We start from the raw sequence: 11,490 nt of genomic DNA, 5'->3' as shown, positions 1-11,490 counted from the left end.
CAACCTTGATTCATGAAATCAAAAGCATTGGATGAAGAGGTGAGTAGGTAGACAGATTTCCCCAGTTAGGATTTCTAAAAAAAATACATGGTTCGCAAAGAAGCTCCTTTAGATTCAAAGGAAGATTTGCAAGTAACCAGACCATTTCATTCTTTCGGTCGCTTGACAGTCTCTGAAATTCTAAAACTGCTTTAATTTCTTTTTCAATTAACATGCAGATCAGTTACTTTAAAATATAAGATCCCTTTAAAAATTGTTGCCCGACCACATTCTAAACTCCTTAGGATTTTCTTTTGAACTTTTACACGTTAAATGACGTGTGTGTATGGGGGCGGGGGTCATTCATATGTAACCTTAATACGAATCTGGCAAGCATGGTTTTGTTTCTATGTTTACTCTTGTCAGATGTCCTTATTTGCTGTTCTTAAGGCCTTTGAAAGATAATTTCTGATGTCTGAAAAGTGCTTTATCCCCTTCTAGTGATACACAGACAAGACCAAGGTCTTAAATCTGATCTTTTCAGACTTGAAGTTAGTGTGGCTGTTTTAATTAAACTGAGTAAAGATGGGTGTTTGGTTGACACACAAGCGCTGGCAATAAAAAAAACCTGTTATCTTCCTGAGGATGAAGTATTATTTTGATTTCTCTTTTTTCCTCTAGTTTGCAGATAAAACCAGATTAATTGTGAACAATAAAGGCTATTCAGAAATAGAAGGAAATATATTCTCACTCCGTAGAACAACTCTCTCCCCTTCCCCCTTTCTCCAAGATCTGCAGTGAGCCCTCCTTTTCCTCTTCCATTCTTGAGATATTAACTACGGGAGCTGCATTTTTTTTTCAAATGGTTTAGGATGATCATGTATTATTGTTTGTCTCTGTATGGGACTCTGCTCATAGGCAACGTCTGCAAATGGGGAATGTCTTTCTTCGGCCCCAGATGACTGAGAAGAACAACAAAATATTGACTTTGTTCAGTGAAATTAGAACAATGTGGGAGCTGACGCTGAAAACTTTCCACTGGGTTTATTATTATTTTTGTGGCGGTGGGAGGAGGGTGTTTAAAAATAAGGCGCTCAGCTGAATTCCTCTCCCCGGCACAAGGAGCAGAAGTTCGGAGGGGAGAAATTGGTGTTTGTCAAAAAGAAAAAGAAAAGAAGAAAGCTCACACGATTCAGAGATTGTCTGATGAGCTTCGAACCAGAAAGTTTAAGAAAGATGCAGCCCCGCAGATCTGGTAACTGAAATACTGAAAAGTTGATTATCTATCAATCGGCAGAGGGGACAGTCACCGCCTGTGAAACAAACAGATTCTTTGCTTGATTAAACTGTTCGGCTGTAGAGCATGTTTAGCATTTCCCGCCCCCCCCCCGCTCCAACACACACACGTACTTGTAACTGTTACAGTTATTTGTTTTGGAGAGCGTTGTTGTTTTCCCTCCTTACTATAACTGGAGTGCAAGGGCTGGGGAGAGAAATCTTTGGACCGCCACTCCTCAAGAGACCAAATAAAATGACCACCTGAAAAACTGAGCAGGTGTTATAGAATTCGAAGAGAACTAGAGAAAAACAGAATCGTGCTGATGTACAGAACACGACACAAAGGTACAGAAACAAACAAACAAAAGTGTTCTGGCAAAGCATGATTCATAAATCCTCTCTAGATGCTTCTGAAGTTGAAGGTGTTTCCCCCAGGAAAACTGCGCTTTGTTATTTAGGAGGTGCAGGGAAAACAAGGTCTAACCTTGACAGATTCTTTAGAACAACCCCTCTTTTGGGCTCACAATTAGATATGCACTTTGTTTGTTTGTTTGTTTTCATGATGATTTGCTTTGTATCGACTTAATGATTTCTCTGCAGACCCTAAGAATGGCTGCCTGAAATAACAATCCGTTGGTGTGCATTCGATAATTGTTTAACTAAAATAATAAAATAATTATAATAATGCATATTTAGACTCAACAGAAAGCAGCCACAGGTAAGAGAAACTCTAATAAAAAAGGGACGAGATCATCGCCAACAACACATCTCACTTACCCGCAAGTTCATTTATTCCTAACCCCCTCTGCTTGGCGCAGATAAAAAAAAAGTTTTTGTTGTGTATATTGCATTGTTGCTGCTTTTCTAAGAATCTGATTCTTGTGTTATTTTGCTTACCAAAGTATAAACAAATAATCAGAAAAGAAAGTATTAGCAAAGGGATCCTGAAGAGAAGCCAAACTTCTCTCTCACAGACACACAGGCTGAGTTCCTATCCCTCTAATATGGGATAAACGCATCCATGATGATGATTATGATCCCTCTGCTTAAACAAGAGAGGGTGAAAATGGAAGGAGGAACGGAAGGGTGACACTGAATGAAAGAGATTGAATGAGGTATGAGGGGGGTGACTCCGGCTTTGCAGAGTTCATTCAGAGGAAGCTTCGGGCATCTATAGGTTTGTTTAATGAGCAACAAATTAATTTGCACGATTCTGGGGAACCCCATATGGCACTTAATTAATCCTTTCAGAAGGATCTATACCCTGTAATGTGCCTGCTGCTGCTTGCCATTGGGTCTGTTTTACTTATTAACCAGACAGTCTGTCAAAGAAAGAAAAAGAAAAGAAAGTGGAATATTCAAAATGAAATGGCTGCTGGTGGATTTCCCCCTTTTCTTTTATCTTCTCCCAGCCCCCTATTTGTTGAGCACAAATTGACTTCTTTCGTTTGGTTTGCCAGCTCCCATCACCCCCAGCAGATCATCAAGCAGCTTTTTCTCCCAGCCCCCTCCCCATACCCTATAACCGCGGGGGCCGCGGTCACTATGCAGATGAGCAGGCTCGGCCAGCCCTCTCCGCCCCAGCCACTCAGGCGGGGGTTTGGGTTCGGCGCTGGTTCTCCCGGCCTCACAATGGGCCGGGTCCTGTAGGAGGCGTCAGCCTCGGCCCCTCCTCTGACTGCTGCTGCTGACGGACGCCTCTCCAGGTTCCTGGCTTGCCCCTTAGCTAAAGGGGGCAGAGAGTGATGAAAATGTTGTATTACCTTTGAGAGCTTCATCTGAACTGTCAGAGCCAGCCACAGAGAAAGAGAGAGAGAGAGAGACTTTAGCTGGGAGGGGAGGAGGGGACACCAAAGTAACCAAGCCAAAGGAGTCCGGGGAGGGGAGGGGACGAGAGGAAGGTGAGAAGGAGATAAAGGAAGATCCAGACGCGAACGCAAACCAGACACAGTCACAGAAGTGATGCTTGGGACGGAGAAGAGAGAAGCAGCAGCAGAAAACCCAGAGCCAGACTCTCCTTGAAGCCCCCCGACTTGTATTTAGCAAGCAGATATCAGGGACCGGAGGGGGGGGGAGAGAAGCAATGGTAAAGCATTGATGTCTCAGGAGAAAGGAGGCGATCTCTCCTGCGTGCAGCATCCAGATCAGGGATCGGAGAGGAGGAGCAGAAGCCCCCTTCGGACTTGATGTTTTATTCTGAGGAAGGCACAATCCTCCGGACACCAGCGTGAGAGGAGAGGACAGGGGGCTGCTGGGGAGGCTCCAGAGAACTGACCGCTCTCCCTTAGCCAAACAGGCACCGAGTGGGGATCTGCGGCTTGGCTTCATTCTCTACCAGCTGGCGCTTGGTGGTGGTGGTTGTTTTGTTTTTTTAAAGTATTTTTGTGGGGCTAGGAGGACTGTTTCCCCCTCCCTCCCGTGTGTGTGTGTGTGTGTGTGTGGGAGGCTGAGACAGGACTTTGGGGCTGACGGAGACTGTGAACCCCCCCCTCCCCGCACCACGGGAGAACATTTCTTTGGAGAGAGAGAGAGACACACACACAGCAACTTGGAAGAGTTGCTGCTGCTGCTGCTTTGCGGGCCTCGCCTTCGCTTTTACAGACCCCCCCGCCCGCACTCGCGATCCTACTGCCCTCCCCGCCTTCTGCGGCTCCCCCTTCCCTCTGCACCGCCACCGGGTCCTTCCTCCTCGCCCCCCCCCCCAGTGCAGGGCACCTGCCCTCGCCTTCGGAGCCCCCGCACCCTCTGCCGGGACATCGCCCCTGTCCCCCGGCACCCTCCCAGCGGGACAAGCCCCCGCCTAGCACCCCCCCCGCCGGACGCTGCCCCCCGCGGCCCCTGCCCGCACTCCCCCCGCGGGCGCCCCGCTGCCCTCCCCCGGCGGCGCGGCGATGCTGGCGGTGGGGCAGATGGACGGCAGCCCCCGGCAGAGCGCCTTCCTGCTCGGCAGCCCGCCCCTGGCCGCCCTGCACAGCATGGCCGAGATGAAGACCCCGCTGTACCCGGCGTACCCGCTGCCCGCCGGGCCGGCCTCCTCCTCCTCCTCCTCCTCCTCCGCCTCGGCCTCCCCGTCCCCGCCGCTGGGCTCCCCCAACCCGGCCGGCCTCAAGCCGCCGGCCCTGGCCAGCCCCCCGCAGCAGCTCTCGGCCGCCACCCCGCACGGCATCAACGACATCCTGAGCCGGCCCTCCGTGCCCCTGGCCGGGGCCGCCCTGGCCTCCGCGTCGCCCTCCGGCTCCTCCTCGTCCCCCGCCGGCCTCCTGGCCGGCCTGCCCCGCTTCAGCAGCCTCAGCCCCCCGCCGCCGCCCCCCGGGCTCTACTTCAGCCCCAGCGCCGCCGCCGTGGCCGTGGGCCGCTACCCCAAGCCCCTGGCCGAGCTGCCCGGCAGGACCCCGATCTTCTGGCCCGGGGTGATGCAGAGTCCGCCCTGGAGAGACGCGCGCCTCGCCTGCACCCCCCGTGAGTACCGCCGCCCGGGCTGGGGCTGGGGCTGGGGCTGGAGGGGGGTGGGCTGCTTTCCTAGCACAGGCAATTGCCCCCACTTGTTCGGGTGACATCCCCGCCCCCGGCATCCTGCCCGGGGGGCAGCTCCAGCACCGCCTGGGTCACCCTCCTCCCCCTCTTTCTTGCCTCCCGCTCAGTCCTGTTGCTCAGACTTTGGTTGCTTGCAATGCACCCCACAGGGCTGCAGGGCGCTGGTTAGCGGGAGAGGCAACTAACTTATTGAGGGCTTGCTGTACTTCAGTGCATCCTTCCCCCCCGCCCCCGCCTCCCCATCCCACTTTTATTTGGGGGAGTGAGAAGGTCAAATGCTGCCCCCAGTGATTTTGTATAGGAAGTAGTATGATCAGTGGTGAATCGATTCAAAGTGTTTTTGTTTTACTCACCCACACCATCCTGTTAGCTGCATTTTGGTTCAGTGCTTGGTACACTTAGCACGGTGCTGCTTTTGCTGCCTTTACTTTTTCTCCTGCTCATGCTTCATCTCTGACTTTCTACTTACTTCATGCTGTCTGAATGCCCTCTGGCGTACACCAGTTAGCATTTGCTCCCATCTTTAATTGCAGGCACCTTCTGTAAAAATTTAGAAGGGTTAGTTAGGAGATGTGTCTGATAGGGCAAAGAAAAGCTGTAGTGTCCCAGATTTCTCCGGGATAAAAGTTTTAAAGGCCAAACCCTTCTTCCCCTGCACTTTCAAAGAGAGGCTTTTATAAACACGGGACATTTATGCCTCATCTTTTCCCTCTCTCTTTATTTTGATGCTGCCACACTTCCAAGTTCCTGTAACGGTTTTCTTATTACTGATGACTTTTGTAACACTGAGCCCAGTGATGTTCCAAGCTTAGATTTGCTGCTGCCAGACATTTGAAAGGGTTGGCTTTACTAAAACCGTTTTTATCATTGTGCATTCTAGAATCCTTACAATACCAAACAGTTACTGTCTGAACACCTGAAAGCACATGTTAAATGATGAAAATATATGATGACATGCATTATTTGACTTGTTGGCAATTTAGACACTCACAGCTGGGGTGTGTGTATGTGTCTATGAAAGCATTTAAAATGTCAAGTTATTGCTTACAAATAATGGGAAGTTTTTACAAAACACACTTTTCTCATTTTATTTTTCCTAAAAGGACTTTTAAGTTGAAATATTTCTGATTCAACTCCTCCTCCCCCCTTCCCTTTTTTGAGTTTGGGTCATATACAAACTTTCCCCAAGAAGAACCCTTTATAGTAACCTACTTTTATCGATTACCGTTTTTGTGGGAGAGATTATTTTTGCCTGCTCAGAATTTAGACTCTCCAAATAAAGGGGCTTCAGGAAAAGATATGCATCGCTTTGAACATGGCAACATTTTAATAGGGAATTCGTTCCTCCATGTATAGAAGAAAAAAAAAAAAACCCTTTCCCTTGACAGAAAATTTCATAGCTAAGTACTTTTCCAAATGAACAGATTAACATATCTGCCTATGCATTCATTCTTTTCCAGATCAAGGTTCAATTTTGCTGGATAAAGACGGAAAGAGAAAACATACAAGACCCACTTTTTCTGGCCAGCAGATTTTCGCCCTGGAAAAGACTTTTGAGCAGACCAAATATTTAGCAGGACCAGAGAGAGCCAGGCTAGCCTATTCACTGGGGATGACAGAGAGTCAAGTCAAGGTGAGATGATCATGTCAAACATTAGATAAGAGACTCAAGCCCACACATTGCTGAGACTGGGCGGAGTGTGAAAAATACATATACAAAGGAGCCCTGATATAAGATATTGATGAACAAAAGGAACCAGGCGCATGCCTTTGAAATCAGGTTAATCTTAAATGGATACGTATGCTCTGCACATACACCATTACTGCCAGAACAAAGCCATTGCAAAATATTATTGCTAACTAAATCCTTTGCATAGATGGCTCATTTTAGTATATTAAAAAAAGGCACTTAGGTTGGCAATGATTTGCAGTTTATAATTAATAGTGTTATTTATGAGAATGTGGCATAATTTTTAAAACCGTAATTTATTTTAAAATAATTTAAAATTAGGAATGTTTATAAAATTACCCCAAAATATTATGTTTACTTTGCCATACAATTGGGAGAGGTAAGGAGTAATATTGTTGAATACTTAAATACAAACAAGAATAGTCTGTGTTAGAAGGTTAATACTTGGACAATACGTTTTCTGACCCTGTAGCCATGCAATGTTTGGTCATTAGATGTTGAAATGATTACGACAAATAGCTAAAATGTGATCTCGTTCTCCTGGCTAAGGGCAAAACACAAATTTGCGCATGTTTGGGATCCAGTGTGCTTGCAATGGTTCAAACTTTAGAAATCTTGCCTTGAATGGGAAAGGAATTGAGCTAGCAAGCATAAAAGTGGATCGGATCGTTTACACATTCCCTCCCCGAATCTGTTTATTTTAGCTAAACACTGAAATATTTCACAGAGGTACGGTTTTGATAAGTTAAAATGCTAATGCAGGCTACAGCGTGTTTCTTGTTCAGGGAATTGTATTTAAAGATAAATTCTTTATGCTGCTTTTTAACAAATGTAACAGTTTCTGTGTTAAGGGGCCTCTTTATAGATTCTCATTCTCCCAGAGTTATCTGGAGCCCCTCATTTGTCACTGTAAATATGTCTAAATGGCTGTGAATAAATTGTTACAGCACGTATAATGAAAATAACAACCCTCTCCTCTTACTCTGCCCTTTCTAAGATAAAATATGTAACAGAAGAGAGGACATTAGAGAACTATTAAATGTAAAATGTTTTTTTGTCACATATGACCAGGATTAAAGTACTGTGTAGTCACTGAGTATACTAGAAGTGTAGTTAGATTTGTTTTCTTTCAAATGAACGCTTTCATTCCATATATACAGGTTTCAGAGTAGCAGCCGTGTTAGTCTGTATTCGCAAAAAGAAAAGGAGTACTTGTGGCACCTTAAGAGACTAACACATTTATTAGAGCATAAGCTTTCGTGAGCTACAGCCGATGAAGTGAGCTGTAGCTCACAAAAGCTTATGCTCTAATAAATGTGTTAGTCTCTAAGGTGCCACAAGTACTCCTTTTCTTATTCCATATATAGGAATCGTTTTGCGACACTGAAATTATATTTTGCATAATAGGATTCGTGACTTGGATTTTAGAGAGGAAAAAACCCAAACAACCTGTAAATTGTTCCTTTCTTTTACAACAAAATTTTTAAATCTAATTTTAATGTATTGTATAATGTAATTTCATCTTTAAAAGCCATAGCAATAAAAAAAATTGCATTTTTAACCTGATGACGCAGCACAGAGCACGTTTCTGTGACCAGTTAGCCTTACCTCTAACTATTTGAATTTAGAACATTAGAAACACGTGCTTTTCACTTGAATTACATTTAGGACTACAGACAACATCTAAATAAAGACGCATATGTTTTCATGGGAGATGGTGTCCCATCAAGTTTGATCCATGTTAGTTGAGTTATGATGAAACAAACTGAACAGGCAAAAACATAGTAGGGGAGAGAGGAGGAAAAGAAGAAATGTAGATCTTAACAGAAAATTAAGAGGAGTAAAATTATTTCTGCCCTCCATTAGTATGAAAAGGTTGGTTTAAAAGTCTTCAAGGCTCGTTTTGAAACTCCTTAAAATAAATTAATAAAATAAAATATAGAATAAAATAAAAATAAAAAATAAAAAGCAAGTGAACCAAAACCGCACAAAATGCTCCTTCATCAGAACAAAAAGCAATTAAAATATGCCTGGACCCTGAAAAATTCTTTAACTACCAATAATAACTCTGCAGTAGCAAAGGCAAGAATTCTGTGGTGATAACAACACTATAGTAATAATTATAATAACTTAGAATGATAATAATAATGATAATAACCACAATATGAATACTAAGCGTACCATGGTAGCAATAATAGTATGATATGCATACTGATAACTTAATATTAATAATTACAGATATGGTATGAATATTAATTAATCTGTAGTAATAGTAATAATAAAAGTATAGCACAAATATCAATCATTATATGGTAATAGTAGTAATAGCTGTATGGTGATATTATAATTTTAGGTTAATAACTATTATATGAATACCCAAGTGTCTGTGGTAATAAAATAATTATTTATGAATACCTTATGGTATAACAACAATAATAATTATATAGCATAGTAATAACTATTATATCAGGGATACTAATAACACTGTGGTAATTTTAATAGTAATAACTATGGTGTGGATATTAATCCCTCTATAGTAGCAATAACTTCATAGTATTAATAACTAAGATACCAAAAATAACCTACAACAGTAGTAAATATATAGTATGTTTGATGATAATTCTATTACAATAATTATGGAATGAATATAAATAACTCTGTTAGTAATAATACATATGGGATGAACACTAGTAGGTGTATGGAAATAAGAAAACAATACTATGTACTGACTATTAATACCTCTGCAGTGGTAATAATACCATAGCAGTAATAACGTTGACGATGGTACAAATACTAATCACTGTTCGCTAGTGGTGATCAGCATGGTATGAATACGAGTAAGTGGATGGTAGGACTAGTCACCACAACTCTGTGATGGGGAGACTGGTACCTCCATGGGGGTAACAGCTGTGCTACGGATGCTAATTATTTTGTGGTGGCAGAAACAACAAGAGCTCTGGTAGGAATCCTGCGGGCTGTCTGGTGCTACCAGCAGCTCCTGGGTGGTGCTAAGGCTCCCGGTGACGCTGAGGGTCACAAGCAGAGTACCGATGTGGTTGCTGGCTTTGACCTGCCCCGGGTCAGTAATTCCCCCCTTCTCTCTCTCTCTCTCTGTTCGCTGCGGCTGGGCCCCTGCAGGTTTGGTTCCAGAACCGGCGCACCAAGTGGCGGAAGAAGCATGCGGCCGAGATGGCCACGGCTAAGAAGAAGCAGGACTCGGAGACCGAGAGGCTGAAGGGGGCCTCGGAGAACGAGGAGGAGGACGATGACTACAACAAGCCTCTGGATCCAAACTCGGACGACGAGAAGATCACCCAGCTGCTGAAGAAACACAAGTCGAGCAGCAGCAGCTTGCTCCTGCACACCTCTGAGAACGAGAGCTCCTCTTAAAGGGGTTTCAGAGGAGGGGGCCGGGGCCCAGGCGGACGCCGGAGGACACTTGCTATTTTCTGAGATGTTGTACATATCTATTTTTCTAGACTTTATCAGCTGCCGGGGAGGAAAGAGGCAGAAAAAGACGGCGAGTAAACAAACATCCAAACCCAGCGCCCTCCTGCTCCTCTGGCCTGGCCCTTGGCCGCTGGTGCTGTTGTTGTAGGGTCGCAGGGGGGGCTGTCTGGTGGTGCTGTTGTTGTAGGGTCGCAGGGGAGCTGAGTGCTCCCTCTTCTTTTGCAGACTCCAGGGCAGCTGAGGGGGAAAGGAGGGACCTACTTCCACCCACACAGCTCCTGCTGGGCGGACTAAAGCAACCTGTTGAAGGCTCTTTGTAAATAAATCGTGAGTCACACTGACTATAGAAGTTACTTTACTGTGAATATTTAAAATGTAAAATACTTTTTTTTTTTAATAGAAAGGGTTGGGTTGGGTCCTACCCACCACCACCTCCACTCCCTTGTCTGGCTTTTTAAAGATCTGTTCTTTTGAATAGTGAATTGTGGAATATAAATGCTGGGATTAGTTTGTGGTCACTTCCCCCACCTTCGCTGCTTATTCTGAACTTTCTCCTGCAAATCTTGATTCCCTTCTAATTTGAACTGAGGCCCTCCATTAAGGCATCTATTAAGAGATTTGAAGCAAACAGTCTACAGATGTTTTGCCAAGTATGAGGAAGTCTTTGCTGGAACATCCCCTCCCATTCTGAAATTGCACCCGCCATGAATGCTATTTATTAGTATTTTTAAAAATACTATTTTTGGACGGTGGCGGTGGGGCAAATTTAAATAGTTTCCTTTAATTTAACCCATTTCCAATAAAATGCGTGTTAAAAGTAGCTGGTGGGAATTGTTACAACCACTTTCAGTCGAAAATATAAAAAAAATCATTTAGATGCTGTAATTGAATTTAAAGTGTGTTTTCTTTTGTATTATAAAGAATACTATAGAATGTAAATTGTTTTCTTTTTAAAGCTAATAAGGATGATATATTAGCATCTTAACATTTATTAATTAATTTATATTAAAATAATTCGGTTTGTAAAGAGAAGAGCCCTTTGCAAGACCAGTTAAATGTAATGCACTTTCTGTTAAAAAAAAAAAAAAAGATAAATCAATTAAAACCAATTTAAAGACGTTTGTTGCCTCGACTAAAGGGTACAGATAATCTGATCTCATCAGAGATTAAATAATAAAACTGACGGTACGAAAAAAGATAATTTGGGTTCTTTTGTTCATTTCCAGGAACATTTTTTTAAAAAACACTATGTAAAAATATCACTTCCTCCAGAAGGTTCAAGAGTAATACAAATAAAATAAGCGATCGTTTATTTGGAAAATATAAAGTTGCTATTCCTGGTGTGTGTTTTTTTTTTTTTCATGAGAGCTCTTTTCCTTTTGTAGAACCTCTCTGGAGAATTCAGGAAGTCGTAATTTCCATATATATCCGAGATAGGTTAATCTCAGGCCAATATAGGGTGTATTAACTTTTTAAGCAGAAAGCAACACAAGCCATTATCAGGGATGACATGTTAACATTATTATGGGAAAGATACTATTTTCCAGGAAGAAAGCGAT

General features: G+C 43.6%; 1 protein-coding gene across 1 annotated transcript; it reads left to right on the top strand.

The window, feature by feature from the left end:
* The first annotated feature begins 4,148 nt into the window (after positions 1–4,148).
* NKX6-1 (NK6 homeobox 1) lies at positions 4,149–11,121 on the top strand. The gene is made up of 3 exons (XM_038400104.2): positions 4,149–4,716; positions 6,252–6,424; positions 9,620–11,121. Exons 1-3 carry the CDS (start codon positions 4,149–4,151, stop codon positions 9,869–9,871), a joined length of 993 nt encoding a protein of 330 aa, XP_038256032.1. The 3' UTR covers positions 9,872–11,121.
* The last annotated feature ends 369 nt before the right edge of the window (positions 11,122–11,490 follow it).

Source organism: Dermochelys coriacea, chromosome 4, assembly GCF_009764565.3.
Source record: "Dermochelys coriacea isolate rDerCor1 chromosome 4, rDerCor1.pri.v4, whole genome shotgun sequence".
Taxonomy (NCBI): Eukaryota; Metazoa; Chordata; order Testudines; family Dermochelyidae; genus Dermochelys; species Dermochelys coriacea.
This window is presented reverse-complemented; position numbering and strand designations above follow the sequence as displayed.